Below are 21,986 nucleotides of genomic sequence, written 5' to 3' on the forward strand. Positions count from 1 at the left end.
CTTGCCAAAATTCCTAATCTAAAAGGCAAATATAAATTATATTAAAAATTCTCCAAGAATTAGAAACAAATTAGAAACAAAAACAAGAAAAATAATCAAGAAAATATCATTTCTCAAAAGGGATTTTGTAATTCTAGTCTAAAAACTTTAATTTATTTTTTAGAAAAGGAAAAAATAAAGAAGAGAAGAGTTAAAATCGAATAGAACTCCCAGAAAATAGAACCAAGAATATAAAGCCAAAGGGGTATTACAGGAATAATCTGACTTGATGAGATATAGAAGTCTGTGTGTGTGTCTCTCTCTATATATATATATTTTTTCTAAAGTAATGTCTGTGTTTGGGTTTGTTAACTCAAAGTTGAGTGGCATTTGCCACGCCCCCCATGGCGCCCTAAGTTGCCACCGTTGGGTGTCTGTTTAAAATTCAATTGAATCTCGTGTTTCTTTAAGTGCCACTTGCTTGGTTACTTTTTTTTCCCCCCTATTTTTTATTTTATATTTTTTTTTTCTCTGAAAAACTGCAACTTTGCGAATTTCATAGCACTGGACATGGACAGTTGCCGTCTCTCTCACTGGCCACTTTATCCGTCTCTTTCGTCGCTGAGAATTATTGTCCTGCTCGGCTTATCTTTTGTTTTTATTTCTTTTCCTTTTTTGTCACGCTTTTTCTGCTTTGTTTTATTTTTTTTTTATTTTTGTTTGCAGTTTTGTTTGTTTTTTGTTTTATTTATTTTTTTTTTTTTGTCCACTGCTTTTGACAGGACGCTTTATGAGTTTGAGTGCTGTTTTTTGTACTCATTGTTGGTGTTGCTGTTGTTTTAGTAGTTGTTGTATATTTTGTGAGTGTTAAGACAGGTCCTTGGGATGTCAGGATAAGAAGGCGCCAAGTATCCGTTGACTTTGAAGGAAATGAATGCAGCATTCATTGCAAAAAGTCCTCCAAAAAGTAACAATAAATTATAATTCGAGTTGAAGGGATACTTTGTAGGGGATTTTAAGGCTTTGTTTTTATAGTTTTGGGGTTAAGAAGGGGTTTTAAATTATTAAATTAGGGAAATTATATAGGGAATAGTTGGAAATATTTTAAGGAAATTATTTTCTTTCAATTGAAGTCTGAAAATATTAAATAATATAAAAATCTATAGGATTAAGCAAAATATTATTAGTGTAGTCTAGTCTAATCTAGCTTCTATATCTATTTATCTTAAATAAAAAAAAAATAAAAACAATCAAATAGAGTGACCATAACACTATTAAAAACACAACCTAAAAACACCAAAGGCAGCCAAATAAAAGTAGAATGCCAAATGGAAAGCAGAAAGTGGCCAAAAAATATATATATAAAAATAAAGAGGAGCTGGGAAACTGAAACTGAAACTAAAAACTGTTTGGCTGCTGTTGCCATAACTTTTGCTGAAAAGCGCCACAAAGTAAGCCGGGGGAAAACTGGCGACATTGTTGCTCATACCCAGCCACCCCCTAATGGCCGCCCACTAGCCACCCCACAACACACATCCCCCCCCCCCCCCCCCCAAAAAAAAAAAAAACACCGAAAAGAAACAGAAACAGTAGCAACAAGCGGCAACAACTTTGTGCCAAGTTTACTTAATGACCCCGATATAAATTTTACTTAAAACATCATTTTTCTTTACGACTTTTCTTCAACGGCAGCGGCAATGGCACAACCCCCCGTTGTTTTTTCAAAGAGAGGGGGGAGAGGGGGCTGGTAGGTAGGGGTCCTTGGGGGTGGTGTCCAGGATATCCCAGATCACAGGACCAGCTGTGAGCCTTAAGAAAAGTTGGGCGGCCAACGAATTTTTTACTCCTTCGATTACGAAACTCGAATGTCAATGAACTTTTAAGATTTTTGCCTAAAATATTTTTTATAAAAAATATTAAAGCATTTAATAAATTAAATTTTTAAGGAAAAACTCTCCACCAAATAAAGTTTCTAAGAAAACCACTTTAAAAAGAATAATCTTCAGAAAAAGGCAACGCCATCTAGCGGCAAATTGGAGTACCCTCTGCCAGTCATGATATCCTGGCAGTTTTATGAAAGTTTCCTTTTCCACTAACTCATTTTTTTTTTTAGTAAAAAAAATATATATATATGTATAAAAAATAAAACTCCAGGGTCCATGGTCTACAATTGACTAAACTTTCCTTTTACATTTTTCGGGCAGAGTGGAGTGACTTTTGCTTTTCGTTTATTTTTTGCCTTTTTTTTGGCAGCCAGAGAAACTTTTTGCCGCAGACAAGTGAGCAGAGAAATATAAAAAAAAAGGGAAAGGCAAAAGATGTCTAACGAAATGAAACTTTAAAAAGCGCCTTGTTAGGCGCGCTTCCGTTTCCGGTGGCATTTCTGTCATATTTTCGTTGTATTTTTTCTGGAGAGGGAGGTACTTATTCGTTTTTTGGTGTTCTTTTTTTCACAAGAGCTCAGGAGAACAAAACTTTGACAGCTAATCTGGTAAATATTTTAATCCCAAAAGGCTGTCAGTTGAAGCTTTGTTGGAATATTCTCGTATTTTTGTATTTGTGTCATAATTTAATGTAATTATTACTGTTTGTGGGGAAGAAGTGGTTTTGGTTTTAAGGTTTTTAAGAGATTTTAAGAGTGAGGGATTTTAAGGAAAGTTTTAGGGAATAGGTTACCTTTTTAAGGGATTTAAAGAAAGGACAGAAAAAAATCAAAACAAAAAGAGTTTACAGTAAAAGAAATAATACTTTTTTATTCTTGAAAAATGTATTCTAGTATATAGAATATCTAGTATTTTTTTAATAATTTCAAATACTTGTTAAAGTGTTTTTTAAAGGATATTTTTTAGAGATAACATTCATATAAGCTTTTCTTTCAAATAATTTAATAAAATATATAGATATTCTTGAATTATTTATTGAAAAAACTAGTATTTTTTGAATATTTTGAAATACTGGTATAAGTATTGATTGAAAAGCCTTTACTATCTTATGAAAACTTTATTTCAGGTATACAAAAGTATTAAAAAAAACTCTCAGACTATTCTTTCTTCTTAAATACTACCTGAATATTTTATAAATAAATCCCTAAACTAAATCTAATTGAATATTAATTTTTTGTACAACTTTTTGTTTATTGCAGTTTCGATGTAGAAAATGGCCAAGGCGCTCGATCACCGCTCGAGGGCGGCTCACCCAGCGCCGGTCTGGTCCTCCAGAATTTGCCGCAGCGTCGCGAATCATTTCTATATCGATCCGATTCCGATTTCGAGATGTCGCCCAAGTCCATGTCCCGAAACTCAAGCATCGCTAGTGAAAGGTGAGTCCTAAAAAAAAAAAATCGATTATTTATTTTATTATATTTAAGCGAAAAGCAAATCAAGATAAAATACCAAAAGGGCTATGCTGAAAAGGCTGTAATTTGATTTTATTTCTATTTCCACCCCCTTCGAGTTTTCTTCTGCTAAGTGTGCCCAACTCTCCCAATAATGGTTATGTTCCGGCCATTTTCAACACCTTTTTCATGTTTCTTTGTTCATCTTCTTGGTTCTTCCTGCTTTGTTGTGTAATTTTCGTTTATTTTCTTTCGGGAGAAGTATCCTCCTACCGTATCCTTGAAAGGAAAACAGAAATTCATGTTATTTTGTAATGTTTTCTCTGCTCTTCAACTACAATATTTTTCTAAGTGTCTTTCTCTCCCACTCTTTTTATCTAACTCTTTCTGTCTCTTTCCCTGAATTCGAATTTTAAATTAAAACTAGTTTCTTGTTTTTTTTTTAAAGTCTTTTTTAAAAAAAAAAATTCCCTTTAATGTCGAAACTCAAACACAGAGGGGGACATTGTTCAGATATTTGAACAATTTAAGAAGGCATATGGCAGTAGGATTAAGTGAGGAAAATGCTGGAAAATGCAGGAGAGGGACGGCGGCGGAGGGGGCGTGGTAGGAAAATGCAGGAAAAGCGGGTGGCTTTCAAAGTGGAAATGGTTGCAAAATTCCAGAAGCACACATGCGAGAAGTGCAACAACTTTTCCTCTGGCATCTCTAGGCTTCTTTCCCCTTCTTAGATTTTCTCCGGGTTTCAGCCCCCCCTCATTTTTCCTCTGATTTTCCACACACACACACACCCTCCCCCATTTCCCCCTCATGTCTGTCGCTTTGTCACTCTTTGGAATTGCTGTGACTTTGCCAGAGGCTTACTGTGGTTTCATTTCCACCACCACCTCCTGCCACTTTCTCTTCTCCTCGACAGCCACGACCCCCTTTCACTTTGCCACTCGCCCACCCACTCTCCCCCTCCCCCTCCCTCCGGGCTACTCTTCATTCACAAAATATGCAAAACCCTGGCTGCACCATGAGAAAAATAATTGTTTTTCAATTAATAGTTTGCAGCGCTCCAAGTCATTAGAATAACAGATTCCCGCACAGCTCAAGCTAATTAGTTTTAAAACCTGATGCGTTTATATTTTTTGTAAGGGAAAAGTTTAGCAAAAAAGACATATTTTGCCTTTTCTGATCAAGTATTTTATTTTCATTGGAAATGGGGATTATTTTGTTTAGAAATTAAGAAGAAAATTAGTTTCTTGGGAGCTTTTTGGAGGTATTACTGACTATATTGGAAAAAGGGGGAAAAGGGTGTAAATATTTAGATTTTTAAGACAATATATTTGAAATTGAAATTTTTGATTATTTCTTTTTCGAATTATATATTTTTTTAAAAAATAAAATTAAAAGAAGTATTTAAAGATGATTCATGATAGGATTTATTGAAAAGCTTTGTCTTTTTAATTATATTTTTTAAATTTCTTATATATGTACATATTTTGAGAATAAATATAATTAATTATTTAACATTTAAAAATAATTACACACCATAGGAAGAGATAAAAGTATAATATATTTTATAATCTTAATCTTTTTCCAAAGATTATTTTGTATTCTTGAGGATCTATAATTTTTTTCTTTTATAATTTTTTTTTTTTATATATTTTTTCTTTTCACTTTTATTTATTATTTTTTTTTTTTAAGTTTATTTTCCAAATTCATGGCATATTTTAGTCTCTCTCTCTCTTTCTCTCTGGCCCGCCCATAGGCTCAACTTCAATTAGTTAGTCCCGGATAGTAGTAGCGGTAGCTGTAGTTCCCCCCCTTTTTGCCTTTTTGAAAAAACAAACACAAAAACCCCCTCTTGAAAAATCCGCTCATTACACATGCATGGCCAAAAACGCGTTATGTAACACTGAGGCCGGAAATGCAATTTTTTTTTTTCGCCTGTGCGCCATCTTGTTTTTGTTTCGCGGGGCATGTTTCTGTCTGTCTGTGTGTGTGAGTGTGTGTGTATGTTTTTATTCTTCTTTTTTTTTTTTTTTGGCAAGTCTCTCTGTGTTTTTGAGTGCAGCGCCCCGCCTTCCAATTTTTTTTTTCCTTTTATGCGTTTTTGGCAGCGTCAATGGGGCCAACACACACACAGCCACACACACACACACACTACCCTACACACACTGACTCACATATTATGCACAAAAACAATAACACCTAATTACACATGCAACAGCAACAACAACTAACCATAGGGAGGCTGTTCATGATCAACAAGATGCAAAAAAAAAAAAAAAAATCTGAAAATATAGATGAGTTTTTGGCGGATGATGAGAAAAGTGGGCGTAAAGTGGAAAATTTCGAAAAAAAAGGGGGTGGGGCTGAGAGGGCGTTTGGCAAAATATTTACATTTTTACAACGCCAAAAGTGAGTGCCCCCCTTCGCCGCTGCACTCTTGCCCTTTTTGAAATATAGATCGCAAATTATATATGTAAACGAGAGTACACCTTCAAAAAGCCATATACGATGGCAAGAAGGCTATATAATAATCAGTAAATAATGGAATATCTGGGTATTAAGAGAAAAGTGCATTTTAACAGCTGCGGAAATGAAAACACACGATTCTTAATCATTAATTGTTTATTGAAGAGCCGAAGAACCGAAAAACCTGGAGGGAAGACTCAATCACGGGATGCAATGTGATTTATAATATGTGGGATTTATGGGGAAAATATTAGAAAATATTATATAGAGAGGTTTTTGGAAGATTTTCAGTTGTTTCTAGAGAGAGATTATGAATATTTGTATTTTATAAAAGAGGTAGTATGATTTTTTAAGCAAACTTTTTTGAGAGTTAGTTGAGGGAGACTTGTGGAAACAAAACCTAAAAACTCTTTAAACTAAAAGCCACTTATATTTTTTTTATTTTAGTTTTTTTTTGTTATTTTTTTTGTTAGTTGTTTTTGTAGTTGTTGAAAAGGGGGGCTCCTGTTACGGTCAAATTCAAATGTTTTTGGCAGGCGACAGCATCGCAATTTGCATTTGTCCGTCCCCGTTGTGTGTTGGAAGCCAAAAAACTTTTGTCTGCCTTCAAAGTTTTCGGGCCTGCCAAACGGGCCTGTCCACCACACCTCCCAACCCCTAAGGGGGGGGGGGGGGTGGCCACCAATAGCCAGTCCCCCCCTTTCTGGCCTGGCCCCAAGGGATAGGAAGAAATCTCTACCTTTCAGCGCACGCTGCGTTTGCTTTCAATCAAGTTGGAATATTTCTTGGGGCCTGCCACTTTCAAACAATGTTCTTGATGAGCTGTCAATTACAAACACACACACTGAAATACACTGAGAGAAAATAGGAGAGAGTGGGGGTGCAGAGAGAAAGATGCCTGAGAAAAGCCATAACTTTGAGTGACGACCAAGTTTCGTGGGTGAGCCGAAGAAATCATAAAGATTTCAACACTAATAACAAATAATTAGCCGACTGTCTGAGGCTGTCTCACAACCACCCTCTCCCACCCCACAAAAAATGTATACTAAGTAAATGTCAAGGTCGTCATTTGAGCAAAACAACTCACAATTAGTCATAATATTTTGTTCTCGGGATGTTCCTTCTCACATTTTTGGACAGACCCCCACCTCCCAGCCTCCCATCCTCCCACAAAATAATCATAACAACAATAATAGATGCAGTTAAGTGGAATGTTTTTCTCAACAAAAAAAAAATATATATAATGGGGGACTACTTTCAGTGGGTATAGGATTACGGATTCTCGGGAAAGGCCTACCAGGAAAATAGATTTCTGTCAACAAGAGGCCACTATTTCTGGGAAGAGCCATTTTACAGGCATTCTAGTATTTAATTACTTGCCGGGAAGACTCTAGGCTATTTATATTATTTTCTTTGATCCTTAAAACCTACATTTCCGGGAATTAAGTATTGTTTCTTAAATTTTGTAAATATTTTTTATTAATTTTTGTAACAAAATCGGGATTTTTCACCTGGGATTCACTCTCTGGGTTATAACTTTGGTAATTTTCATCCGATCCTCGAGCGGCATACCTTAAAGGGTTTCTGGATCCATTCCCCACAATCCTGCGTCAAAACCCGGGAACAAAATTTTGGATCCCTATTTTTCAAAATTTTCCGATGGGACCCCTTGGAAAACCGGAACCCCCATATGTGGCCCATTTTGAAGGCTATATCTCGGCCAATTTTTATCCGATCCTCGAGCGGCATACCTTAAAAGGTTTCTGGATCCATTCCCCACAATCCTGCATCCAAACCCAGGAACAAAATTTTGGATCCCTATTTTTCAAAATTTTCCGATGGGACCCCTTGGAAAACCGGAATCCCCATATGTGGCCCCTTTGGAAGTCCATATCTCGTCCAATTTTTATCCGATCCTTAAGCGGCATACCTTAAAAGGTTTCTGGAAGGATTCCCCACAATCCTGCATCAAAACCCAGGAACAAAATTTTGGATCCCTATTTTTCAAAATTTTCCGATGGGACCCCTTGGAAAACCGGAATCCCCATATGTGGCCCCTTTGGAAGTCCATATCTCGTCCAATTTTTATCCGATCCTTAAGCGGCGTACCTTAAAAGGTTTCTGGATCCATTCCCCACAATCCTGCATCAAAACCCGGGAACAAAATTTTGGATCCCTATTTTTCAAAATTTTCCGATGGGACCCCTTGGGAAACCGGAATCCCCATATGTGGCCCCTTTGGAAGGCTATATCTCGGCCAATTTTTATCCGATCCTCGAGCGGCATACCTTAAAAGGTTTCTGGAAGGATTCTCCACAATCCTGCATCAAAACCCAGGAACAAAATTTTGGATCCCTATTTTTCAAAATTTTCCGATTTCCGAAATTTCCGAATCCCCATATGTGGCCCCTTTGGAAGTCCATATCTCGGCCAATTTCTATCCGATCCTTAAGCGGCGTACCTTAAAAGGTTTTTGGATCCATTCCCCACAATGCATCAATAGCCTAGAAGAAAATTTAGAGTTTCTATTTTTTAAATTTTTGTGACGAGATCCCTGTAAGTCCTTGGCTTGAAAAAGTGTTTAGTCTCGTTTCTGTTTTCGGAATAATCAGGTATCTGAGACCTGTACTGCAGACCGGGCATTAATTTAGCCGCAAACTGTGTCAGGTGTTGGCTCGATAAAGTTTTGCTGCCTCCTCCGCCCGTCTCCCCGCCGCCCCCCTCTCGCCATGCAAATGGCAATTCCTTTAGCCATTCATCCTGCCACCGAGGCAGCCAAACAGTGTGGAAGTTGAAATTGTTGCTGCGAGTTGTGTGTCGCCATTAATTCCAAAACTGAAGGCAGGCAATGGCAGCAGAATGGAAATTGGATTCCAAAGTCTCTCGCCATTGAAGGAATTGCACATTAAGTGGAAGAGTGGAAGAGGAGGTGGAATCCTTTTAATTGAGTTGCCAGGACTTCTTCTCCTTCATCTGTTCTGTTTTCGAGAAGGATTTCTGTTTTTGGGTGTCCTCCTGAGTTCGAGTTTCAGTTCCAGTTCGTTTGGTTAAATTGCATCCCCAAGCTGATTGCGGGTTAGTTTTTGAGCTTCTCGGGTTAACTGCGGGTTAAGCTGGTTGGGTTGCATGGGTTAAGTGTCAGAGTCGAGTGCGGCTGAGTGGGTTAAGTGAGAGGTGTTGGCCAAAATGAAGTGAGGTTATCTCTGATACGGAGTGTTTAATGCTAGTTGGATAGAGACTTTTTGGTTTATGATTGAAAATATTATGTAAAGAGGTTTCTCTTGAGCTTATTTAGTAAAAAGATTCAAGACCTCTTACATAATTAAATGCCAAAAGCCGTCTTGATGGACTTGGCCATCTTGCATTACATAAAAGCCCCCCCCCCCCACTTTTCTGCATTTCTGCTCGGCTTCTCAATGACATTTCCACAAAACCGTTCTCTAAATGCAAGAGACAAATGGGCGGCCATGTCTGCTGCCAAATAGGGGGCGTGGCTGGGGTGGCCATGTGTCCTTAAATGTCAACACTTCAACTTCGACTTTTTGTGGCAGTTGGCTTTCTCTCTTTTTTTTTTTGGTATTTTTTTTCGGTCTGTTTCCAGTGCGCTTCTGTTTTCTGTTTTCTATTCTCGATTTGTTTGTTTGTCTGTCTGTTGGTCTGTCTGTCTGTCTGTCTGTCGGTTGTGACGTACGCGATAGGAATGACGTCACGATTTGGCAGATTTGCACTGATCTATGTGGCGGGGTCATTGTCTGCGTCAGCGAAAGTCCCAGCCGGGGGTTGCCGCCATCTCCCAACCATTGACCCTCCAAAGCACCCAAGCACCCAACCAGTCAGTCAGCCACCCAACCACCCCCCCAAAACCCCACTTGGCAACGTGACGCATCAATTATGTTCTCAGCGAAATATACACTGGAAGAAATTATAGATCAAGTTTTTTTTTAGGGCTATACAAGTGGGAAGGAAATAATAATTTTTTGGTTTAAATTTTCACTTATTTTTATTGATTTTTTACTTGAAGTAAGATTTTCTTAATAAATTTGTTTAGATCTTAAAGATTTATAATTAATAATTAAATTTAAATTCTTTCTAAAATATTAGAAATGGTTTTTTTTTAAGTGTTATTATTCGTAAATATTTATTTTCTTAATTTAAAACTATATATTTTGTTTATTTCTTTTCTGAAAATAACAAATAAATTTCTTAACCTTTCTTTTTAAATCATATATTAGTTTTCAACTTAAAAAACACATTTTAAATATATCATAACATTATTTTTTACTTGATTTATTAACTAAAAAGAAAAATAGGCTAGAAAATGGTATTTTTAAAGTATATTTTGTTTTGAAATAAAACTGGTATTAAGTATTTTTGTTAGAATTCAAAATAATTTCCAGATTAAATTATGATATTTAAATATGACCTGAAACCCCCTAAAAGATATAGAAGAAAGCTAAAATCTTGCCTTACTGCCACTACCTTAAATTAAGTCCCAAAAAATATATATATTTTTATAAAAATTAAAATTAAAATCTAAGTTTTAGTTTTTAATCCTTATGTTGTGTATTATTTTTAGTTCCACTCTGGTCCTCTACCCTTCTACCTCTTATCTGGTATCCTCTTGTTATTTGTTAGCGACTCTACTCTTAACCCCCTACAACCTCTCTCTATATCTTCCCCCCGCCTATATATCCTATATATAACTTAGTGATCTTATGATTGTTGTCTGTATTATCGTTGTTTATTAAGATTGTAACCCTTTTTCCAGGTTTAAAGAACAGGAAGCCTCTATACTCGTTGACCGATCGTACGTATGCCGAGAGATCTGATCTACCCAATCGCTATCTCTATCTATCTATCTATCTATCTATCTATTTATCTATCTATCTATCTATCTATCTAGTTATCTATCTCTATCTGTGTCTCTTGTATTGTTGTCGTTATTGTCCTTGTCTTGTTATTGTCGCCCTGCATGTGGTGTTTAAAGAGCTTTTCATATTTTTTAAGTTTATTAAGCATGATATTATATACTCTAAGCTAAGGTTTCAAATAGATTTAAGTAAAAATTATAATACCCTCTGCAAGGGTATAAAAACGGGTAAGTTGTCGTTTAAAAATATTTAATATGAATTATAACCATTGTCTACTTAGTTCACTGAACTCTGAACTTTCGCTTCGCCAAACGAATCCCTTATAATATAATTTTTTTTAAATAAAATAGAACTTGAATCATCATCATAGCCAACATCCTCCTAGGCATCCTCCCCACATGCTGGGCATATCTGTTGAGTCATTCCGATTTGTTTTCGAGAGTCACGAGTTTGTTTCACATTTCACAAAACCGACCTGAGGAATTTCTCACATTCGAATGACGAACAAGATTTACGAATTATTGAATGCAGGCCAAGCTAATTTAAAATCTGAAAAACATTTCCTATTTCCTGTCGCCCAAGTGCTCAAGGCGAGAAACTCACCGCAAAAATCTCTGAATCTGAATCTGCAAAAAAAAATAAATAAAACGAAATAATTGCTGACAGAAGTCAATCAAGGGGAACTCCCGCTGCTTCTGCTGCCCCCGAAAAAAAAAAAAAAACAGTTGCCACATGCAGTGTATGCCATCTTGTTGCCCCCATACGTACTACCGGGCGTATACGTAACGTACGTTATTCATACGCAGCGTGACACCCAAGAAGAAAATCTGGCACAAACACACATCAAAATCAAAATGAAATATATTATGGCTCAAGTAGAGGAATTCTATTCTGTCCTGCTCTGGCTTCAACTAAATAAAATATAATTTTTTCCGTGCATTAAATTTTCGCTCAGCGCCTCAATTGCCTAAAGTGTGAGTGCCTGAATATGATTCCCAAGTGCTATATATGTATGTATTATATGCACCTACAAGTACATATAATATATCAACTATATAAGTGAGCATTCGTCGTGATTGCGGCCACATAATTTTAGCTTTAATATACACATGTGCATCCTCTATATACATATATTTTTTTTTATATACATATATATATGTATATGAAAATGCATTGCACATTGCAGATTTGTCATTCACACCCAGAAGCAGGAGCACCATCAGCAAGAAGAAAAAAATAAAATAGAAAAATCTCTTTTTATAGCACAAAAGTACGTGGCATGGAAATGGCAGACAAAAAAAAAATTGAGGCTGAGGGAAAATGGCTGTGCCGAGCGAAAAGTGAAATGCAAATTAACTGCTTTAATATCGGGCTTGTCGGGGAGAGTGCACTCTTCCATGCTATGGCTGGGAGAATTGGACTCGAAAATAGACTGCTGTCTGAAGATATCTATTTCTCAGGCTCTAAACAGGGAGAAGGTTTAGTTTTGATGTTAGAATTGACATAAAATTGATTTATTTAAATAGATAAAGATTTAAAACTCTTATTATCGAAAATAATCTGATCGGAAAGTAATCGAATTTTGTAAAAAGAATTGCTTTTCTTTTTATTTTCTATTAAAAGTTGCTATTATATTTCTACATTTGATAGACAAAAATTCAAAAAAGTCCTTTAAGTTATCGAAATTATCGAAAATTGAATATAAATATATCGAGAAATGTCAAAACTTTACAAAATCTTAACTAAATCACTTAGTTCCCCCTATTTCTACCCTTAACTTGTTAAAGAAACACATGTATTTGAGAAACACCTTTAAGTATTTGACCATAACATGACTAAATTACCATGAATTCATATCCCACCCATGAATACCACCCCCAAGAAGCACTTCTCTCTTAAGGTTAAGCCAAGCAAAAGCTCTTTCAGCTTCTGGCCTGTTTATTATACGTTTTAATGGACATTTTAAATTGTTATAGTTGACTAGTTCTCAAGGCAGCTTATTCGAAATGTGGTCAGCAACTGTTTGATTGCATAAATCCCATAAATCTTCTCCCCCGTGGCTGCTGCAGCCCAGCATGCTCTGTTTCTGATTCAGATTCTGAGTCCGATTGTTGTCCGAAAATATTCCAAAAAAATATTCCCAGACAAACGACTTTATGGATTGTAATGACAACAATCACTTTAGTCAATGCGATAAATGGTACACTTTGTTGACCTAAAATCTCTGCTCGCCGAGAGGAGGAATCACAAACAAAAACAGAATCGTTAGGAATATGTTGGGTTTACGCTGCGTATGAGTAATATTTGTTGTGGGTGACTCTTTAAGGGGGAAAAGTGGGAGTTAAAAAATTAAAATAATTTAATAAAATATAAAATAATTAATGACAAAATAGTGTCAATTAATTTACAATATAAAAATATAAAATTTTATGTCACACACTGCGTATGCGTAATATCTAGCCAAAGTGCCCTTCTGCAATTAAGAGTTCCAAGCCAAAAAATAAATTATTAATAGACCTTCCTCTTAATAATAGCTCTTTCTCTACTCTCTCTATCTATATCTTTTGATAGAAATGAATGAGAGCCAGAAACTCGCGCATTTTTCATCCAACAAGCTAAAGATATTAAAATAATTGCCGTATTTAAAAATTGATGTGCTCGCTTCGTAGTTTTCTTTCTTTCTTTTTTCTATTTTTTTTTTTTTTTTTTTTTTTTGTTGACGCTAATGAGCGTTAATCAAACGCCAACAGCTGCAGCAGCAGAAGCAACAACTAAAACAGCAACAAAATAATAATACTAACAAGAAGCAAGAGCAACAAAAACAATCATCGAAGTGCCAACTAAAATGCCAATTGAAGGCAAACAGAAAGAGAGGGCAGGTCGGGCGAGAAAGAGCAAGGGAGAGTGGAGAATTTATTAAACATTAGCGTAGGTAAGTGAGGTGGATGCTGCGAGAAAGCAGGGACGGCGGCTAGAGGGGATCACAACACGAACAAGAGAGAGGGGGGGCCAGCAGGCTAACTAAGTGGCATTGCAAATGAAAATAAAATTGAAAAAAATTGTGTTTGAACCAAAAGAACTTTAGACACGATTCGAAATAATCACAATTATAATGATCTACATATATAATAATGATGATGATAGGCCAGGCAAGGACACCACACAGTAGGCCAACAGGGTGTTTCGGGAATTACAAGAAATATTCATATATACATATAACAGAGAAATTTAGTAAATAAAGTTATGTAATATATACAAATTTGAGACATTTTCAAGCATTTTTCGTTGTTTAAATTGGCCTAAGAACACCAACAAAATAATAATTAAGAAAAAATAATATTAAAAATAAAATAAAAAATAGCGCCCTCCTCCTCGATTCTCATAGGTTGCACTTAAGCACCCAGCGAAAAATGGTTTTTCATAATTATTTTTTTTAATTAAATATTTTTTTATAATAAAAAAATTAATTAAATATAGCGCCCTCCTCCTCGCTTCTCATAGGTTGCACTTAAGCACCCGCAAAATAGCGTTTTAAATTTTTTTTTCAAATTAAATATTTTTGGAATATAAAATAAAAAAAAAATATAGAAATAATAGCGCTCTCCTCCTCGCTTCTCATTGGGGCACTCAATGAATATGAAAAATGGTATTTATTTGTAGAATTTAAAACTTCTATAGACACTTAACAAATTCGAAAGTTACTCAGTTAACTTGTCTAATTATGAAAAAAATCAGTTAAAACTTGATGGGCAGTTTATGGGCCTATTTTATTCCCACTTAAAGCCCTTCTCGAGCCATAAACCCAACACTTTACTTAATAGTTTTGTTTTTGCTACCAGAGCCATAAACTCCCATTTAGTTACGAAAAGTGTTGTTTTTAGATGAAAAGTCACCCTGTATTTGAATAATTGAGCAAATGTTGTTCGTGTTTACGTTGTTTTTGTTGCTGCGGTGCCTGATGAAGATGAAAAGCAAGCAAAAATCTTACGCGCGCGCAAAAAAAAAAAATGAAATAAAAATAAAAAGAAATACTCAAACACACACATCTAGAAGAACAGCAATGAAAATGACACACACGCGAGTAAAAATGATTTTTTTTTTAAATATTTTTTTTAAGTTGAATATAATTTGTTTCTTACGTTACGTTGGATATCTCTGCTCTTTTCTCATTTCTCGGTTCTCAGTTCTCAGTTCAGAGTTCTCAGCTCTGTCGCTACTATAATTTTTCTTATACTATTTTTCATTTTTTTTTCTGTTCGGTCTGTTCATTCCGTTCATTTATTTGTATTTTTCGCTTTTGTGGATTTGTGTATTTGGCTTCTGTATTTTCGCCATCCACGCCGCGGGACGCGCTTCATTCTCGGTCAGCGTGCGGTCGCGGAAAATTCAAAAATAAATTAAACAAAATATTAAATATAAAATATTTACAAGAATTAAAAAAAAAAATATTGATAAAAACTACACAACAATTTTGAAATAATTATCCAAAAAGCGAAAAAAGGAATAAGAATTTTGTTACAAAAGTGGGCCCTAGAGGGCCAAAAAATAGGCCAACTACTCCCCTTTTTTTTTTTAATGTGTTTTAAGTTTTTAAACTTAATTCTTCAGTGTTAAAGTTTGAAAAAAAAATCCCACAAAATGCTGAACAAAAACTCAGCAGGCTCGCAATCGCTGCCGCGAGTCCATAGTTTCTTCAACATGATACCCTCGATTCTGCAGGACGATCTGGCTGTGACTATACTCGCCGATCGGGACAATATGTTCTCCATTAAGTCACAGCGCAGGTAGGACGAAGAACGATCGATCTATATAGTGTATATAGAATTCTTTAGCAGATCAGGGCCATTTATGGCCAGCACTCAAAATAGTTCACTTGCCATTTATACCTATATGTATTTCAATCTATATATTTATAATGGGAATCGAAACATATATATATTTTTGCTTTTCTGCTCATATACATGTTTATGTTCCAATTTAATGACACCACAAAACACAAAAAATATGCTTTTTCCCTCTGTCTTTTGAGTCTTTTAATAAAAACTTATTAATTATGATCTATGGATTTTGCACAAAAACCGAAATCAAATCCTAAATCAATCGATTTAAGGAGAAAAATGAAAAATGCAATTTATTTTCTGCTTCTGTGACACATCAGTACAAATCGAATAAAACCCCCTTTCGTACGAATTAACCGCACAAGTGTTTTCTATTTATTAGAAATTTATTTTGAAATTTGTGAAGTGATTTGTGAAATTACGAGAGAATTGTGTGTGAAAAATGTCTATAAATAAATGGGGGGAATCAGAAGACGAATATTAAGAAGAAATGTGTGATTTTTTTATCTCAGAAAGTTAATAGTTTTCTTGTCTTGCTTTTTAATTTAAAGATAAACCACTAAAGAAACTTAATTAACTTTAATTGCTTAATAGAAACTAGTTCTTTTTCCGAGAAGCCCTTAATTTAATTAAAGTCTAGCCAGAAACACCTTCTGTTTCTGTTTTTATCATTATTATTTGTGGTGAGTCATTGTGTTTTCAACTAAAAAGTCAACGCATTTTTGTTCTTTATTTTTTTTTTTGGTGGAAAATGCGTCGCAATATTAATAACCCAAAAATAATTGGAGGACAAAAAAAGAAATCAACTTTCTAAGAATTGTCTGGCCCGGTAGTCTGTCATTTATTTTTACCCAGCACCAGTACTAGCCTTTTAACTCAAATTAAATGACAAATTAGTGGCAAGAAATAATTGAGCCTAGCTGGCACACAAAAAAATAGAAGAAGGATAAAAATTAATTAGTTCAGAAGTAGAAAAAGCAAATAAAACAAACAATTGTTGGGGTTGGAAAATTAACAAGAAGGTTTCAAAGGGAAATGTTTGTATTTTTCAAGGGGTTATTGCTCTAAAAAACCAGACAGAAAAAAAATGTGGAAAAAGGAGAAAAGAAAAATGGTAATTTATCTTGCAATTGCAGCAGCAGCAGCAGCAGCAGGGCTATATTGGTCCGATTTTTGAAAGATATAAGCGACGTGCCAAAAATCAGGCAAACAAAACAGAGAATGTGTTGGGCGCTGAGAGAAATGTGGAAAAAAAAAGCAGAGAAAAAGTTGGAAAAAAAGCACAGTACTCAACCTTAAACCACAAAAAGCATGAAATGCCTGTAAATGAGCTGCGATTGATGTACTTTTTTTCAATTTTTGTTTTTAATTGTTGTTGTGGTGGCAGCCACAAAAGGAGGTCAATTTTACATGCGTCAAAAAATGGCAGGCATTTTCCACATTTTTCACATTTTCGGCATTTCTCATTTTCACTTTTTTTTCCCATATTTAATTTTCCCCGTTTTCCTCATTTTACTCATTATTTAGTTCAATTGCTTTTCATTGTCTGGCAATTTGTGGAAAGTGGAAAATTAGTGACGGAATTAGCGGTTGAAGTAGTCCTTAAAGTCCTTTAATGCACTATTAAAAATAATCAGATACATAATACATTATTAAATGTTCTAAAAAAAAGATTTAAAGTAGAAAAGCACGATGAGGAAATAACATAAAATATTAGTATTATATTTCTATAATATTTTTTTAAAATAATATTTTAAAGAAACTCTAAGAAATTGATTTTTGAAATATTTCTATTTAATAATCATGTGTTTTTGCATTTAAAACTTAAGTGTCTAAATATTCAAATTCAAATTCAATATAATAGAACTCTTATACAGTTTTTGAAGTACTTTTTATCTGAAAAATCTTTAAGGTAAAGTTTTCACAATTTAAAATTTACTATTCCTTAAAAAATATTTAAATGTATACTTCATTTTCTATATTTATTTATAAATGAATAATAAATATATCAATTTTTAATAGTTTTTCTCTATAATAAATTCTCCCACAAAAAACTTTATTTTCTTTTAATTAAAATTCTTTGGCGCCATTCCGTGTCTTCTTTTTTAATTTCTCTCTGTTTTTTTTTTTATTTATTTTTTATTTTTTTGTGACGTCACTAATGCGCACCGTGTACACGCCCTCGCAGTTGTGTTGATTATACATCTGTCTCTCTGCCTATATCTATTTAGATGTGTTTTTGTTTTTGTTTGTGTTTTATTATTATTAATTTATGCCATTTTTTGTTTGTCAACTTTTTTTTTTTTTTTGCGTACGATTTCGTTTCGGCTTGTCTATTTCGATTTTCGCTTTTTCTCTGTTAATTTTTCGGGTTCCTTTTGTTTTATTTTTGGCACAGAATGTTCAAAATTCCGAGCCAAGTGGCTCGTGGGAGCCGCTAAGGAGCCCCCACTTACCCGCCAATCTCCTCCTCTCTTACCATTTTCCTCGAATGTCCTACCAATTTTCTGTAGAATTTTTAAAGGCTTTTCATGAAAACTCACAACAAAAAAATTGCCAGAAAAAAGTTGGCCGTCGTTATGGCGTCCTTTTTTCCTACGTGGGATGACCTTTTTTCATTTCAAGAAGTATTCTTGGAAATTCTCCTGTTTCCCCAGTTGTCATTTAAATTCTACTCAAAAATGAATGCCTCACAAAACTTTTAAAGTTAGCTTTTCGAAACACAGAATAAAAATTCTAAATTAGTTTGGGGAAAATGTTGATAAATTTTTTGTAAAAATTTTTCTTCTAAAAAAAACAAAACGTTAAAAAAAATTGCGTTTTGAACTATTTTTGGTTAAAATATTTCACTCATTTTTGGCAAACGCATCAAAGTGTTTTTGAAATTAGTGAGATGTCGGAGAGGTTATGGTTAATTAAGTTTTGGGTTTCTTGTTTTTAAACTGTACATAAGACATTAAATAATAATTAAAAATTAATTACAAAAATATATACTAAGACTATGCATGTTTTGAAATTATTATTTGCTTCTATGTTAAGATATTATTACTGTATTTGGTGATTAAGTTCAAGAGGAGTCTTTTTTTAATTACTCCTTAGTTAGATTATAAGATGAAGATTATAAATTAATTAAAGAATATTTTTTAAAATTATTTTTTACAGCCATGGCGAGGATCTCATTGTGACGCCTTTCGCCCAAATTTTAGCCAGCTTACGTTCAGTGCGCAACAATTTATTAAGTCTGACAAATGTTCCAGCATCAAACAAGTAAGTGTGTGGTGACCTTGACCAAGTCAGTCCAACACCCGCCCATCCACACCCTCCCTTCTTTATACACCCCTGACCCCCCTCGCCCTACGCCCTACGCCCCTGGAGATATACAATTTGAAAGAAAATATAATGTACTTGACCTCAAAAATAATAAAAGTGATATCTCAGTCAGTGTTTTTAAGTAAGAAACCCCCTACCGTAACCCCCCCTCTATTTTAACCCCCTAAGTGTTGCTGCTTGCTCTTTGCTCCCCTTAACCTCCTGTCTCTTTCTGCCCCACTCTCTCTATCTCTGTCTCTATTTTCGTGCTCTTGGTGTGTGTTTTTTGTCGCGTCTCTCACACTTTAATTAATCAAAAAAAAAAATATATAAAAAATAAAAACAGCGTCATTTTTATCATCTCTCTCTATAATACCCCCCTTGACTAACAATACTGCGAGGGTCTATGTCTAAAAATATAAATAAAAAAATATATACATATCTCATAGAAGAACAGAACCCTAACCCTCATAAAGGTTAAAGGTGCAAACTCATGCCACATTTCCCCACTTGACCCCCAATATTTCCAATGAAATGACGCAAAAAAGTGAAAAAAACGTGCCAAAAATAAATTTTAAAAAAAATGCAAGCACGAGTGCCAAAAAAAGACAACAAAAGCACAGGTCAATGATTTTTTTAAGGCAAGACGGAATAATAATAAATTTGTAACTAAAAATAAACCAAAATATTCAATTGTTTGTTTGGAAATATGCCATTAATCCTAAAAAATAAAAAATTTGCATGAAAAATTAAATTGAGAATGCCCTGAGATTGTATTAACCCTTAACCCTCTTGCAGGCCCCTAGTAATGATGACCCCCCCTCAAGAAACATATTTTCTGTAAATAGTTAGGCCACCTCCCCCCCTAAATCCCTCATAAAAAAAAAAATAATATTTTTAAAAAATTATATATTTTATCTGTCTATTCTCTCTTTTCTGCTCTCTCCCCCCGCTCTCTTTCTGTCTTTTTCTAACACTCTGTATCCGTCTCGCTCTGTTGACTAATTTTTAAATATGTGTGTGTCTTGTTTGCAATGCAATTTAAAAAAAAAATCAAAATAATATCATTGAAACTTTTAAAAAATCACAAAAATCTAAATGTTGTGACATTTTTTTTTAATATTTCACCAAACCATGCTACGTCACCGAACAAACAAACCAATAAAAAAATGTGTAAAAAATACCACACCACACTCCATTTTTATAAAATCCCCATCCTTACCCCCAAAAATATAAATATATTTGATTTTATTAAAATTTTTTATTTTATGCACTAATCATTTAACATTTCTCATTTTTTCATTTGCTTCCTCCATGATGTTCCCCCCTTAAATGTTTGTTTTGTTTGATCGTTTGTTTGTTTGTTTGTTCCTATTAACTCCCCTCCCTCCACCTGCCGCCCTCTGCCCACTGCCTTCCCACCTCCTCTCTCTCCACCCCCATCCCCCAACTCTCTATGTGTGTGTGTGTGTGCGTGTGTGTGTTTGGGAATATCGTGTATTAATCAAAAAAGATCCAGGCGGCCCACGCAATCCTCGACGGCTGCCCGCACGGCTAACCCACCTGGAGTACCCCTCTCCCAGGGGGAGGAGGCCTACACCCGGCTGGCGACCGACACCATCGAGGAGCTGGACTGGTGCCTCGACCAGCTGGAGACGATCCAGACCCATCGCAGTGTCTCCGACATGGCCTCTCTTAAGGTGAGTTTGAATTTATTGTTCAAAAAGTTATAATTTTATGATTTTAGAGACAATTTTTGATATTTTTTAGGCATTTTTATTCAAAATATTAAGTAATGATATAAGAAGTCTTGTTTTTTTCAGTGTATATATTATAATATCATTAAATACTTCATTTTGTTTTATAAATAGTATTACTTAATCCAAAATAAAGAGCAAATAGAAGGAGAAAAAAGTTTGAAAATAATATCGCCCTCCTCCTTGATTCTCATAGGGTGTACTTAAGCGGCCTAAGAAGGTCAACAAAAAATTTTTATTCTGTTCAATTCTATAAAGTAATTAGTTTCTAGAATATATTTTATTATTTGCTATAAATATTGATTATTATTATTGTAGAATCTTTAATTTCAATACAATATTTAATCCAGAAAGGCTTTGAAAAATCAAATCAAGGTTACATAACTAGTATAACATAATTTTAATTCACAAAATAGTATAACATTTTATTAATCAACTATTTATTTTCTCCCCTTTTCAGTTCAAACGGATGCTCAACAAGGAGCTGTCACACTTCAGCGAGTCCAGCAGATCGGGAAATCAGATTTCCGAATATATATGTTCCACATTTTTGGGTGAGTACTAAAATGGATATAGTATAGATATTATATATTTTAATACGAAAAAGAAAATCAGTAGAGAATATAAAGGGCAGCCAGAAAACCAATACCTCTTTGAACGTTAAACCATCTATCGATTCATCTAATGACGGCAATTTTATTTCCCATTTCCAAAGGGGGGAGGAGGGAGAAAAAAAGAAAAACTAGATGAAGATGGAAAACTTTTTTGCAAAACAATTGCACAACAATCTAAAAGCTCCGACACTCGAATCATTTCTGCTTCACCTCGGATGCTGGGGATTTTGCAATCAGATTTTTATCCTGATTTTCCCCAATGCCAGTGCTCTCCATTCCGCCTCATCATCAATGGCAGAAACTATGACTATCAATGGGTTAAGCCTTCTTTACCTCCTCCTCCTCTATTTTTTAACCCTCGAAAGTTATTCAAGAAGTTTTGTGGCTTCAACTTTCGCTGGGTGGCTGACTGACTGCAATTTGTTTCCAGGCATTGCCATTCTGCCATTTGTTTTTGTTCCTTTTTGTAGCTGGCTCACCAAAGTATGCAATAAAATCGCATTAACCACAATGGCGGTGGAAAATCGAAGAGGAGGAGGTGGTGCTAAGGAGGGTTAAAGGAAAGTTCAAGTAGCTGAAGCCACCAACCCAGACCCAGACCCAAACCCAGACCAAAACCCATCCATCCATCTCCATATCCAATGCCAACAAATTAGGGCAAAAAGCGCCAGCAAAAGTTATGCAAATCAAGGGGGGGAAGTCAGCAAAAAAATAAAAGGAATAAATATATTTATTTTTTAGAAAGTCAAGTCGAAAAAGTTATGCTCTAAAAATATTATTAAAATAGTTTTGGGAATAATTCATTTTATTTAAAATTA

At 34.8% G+C, this 21,986-nt stretch overlaps 1 protein-coding gene across 11 annotated transcripts in view; it reads left to right on the plus strand.

The window, feature by feature from the left end:
- Nucleotides 1-21,986, plus strand: part of LOC6502358 (cAMP-specific 3',5'-cyclic phosphodiesterase) — a 193,267-nt gene that overhangs the window by 163,254 nt on the left and 8,027 nt on the right. For 4 of the 11 annotated variants that reach the window (XM_032452061.2, XM_032452064.2, XM_032452067.2 and 1 more), the window contains 5 exons: nt 3,122-3,298; nt 10,548-10,586; nt 18,651-18,755; nt 20,311-20,497; nt 21,015-21,108. In XM_032452061.2, the coding sequence (XP_032307952.1) occupies nt 3,122-3,298; nt 10,548-10,586; nt 18,651-18,755; nt 20,311-20,497; nt 21,015-21,108 (602 nt within the window). Of the gene's footprint in view, nt 1-3,121; nt 3,299-10,547; nt 10,587-14,969; nt 15,435-18,650; nt 18,756-20,310; nt 20,498-21,014; nt 21,109-21,986 lie in introns of those variants that run through there. The other 7 variants (XM_032452063.2, XM_032452066.2, XM_001967498.4 and 4 more) reach the window with 4 other exon arrangements.

The sequence above is a fragment of the Drosophila ananassae genome, chromosome XR (assembly GCF_017639315.1).
Source record: "Drosophila ananassae strain 14024-0371.13 chromosome XR, ASM1763931v2, whole genome shotgun sequence".
Taxonomy (NCBI): Eukaryota; Metazoa; Arthropoda; class Insecta; order Diptera; family Drosophilidae; genus Drosophila; species Drosophila ananassae.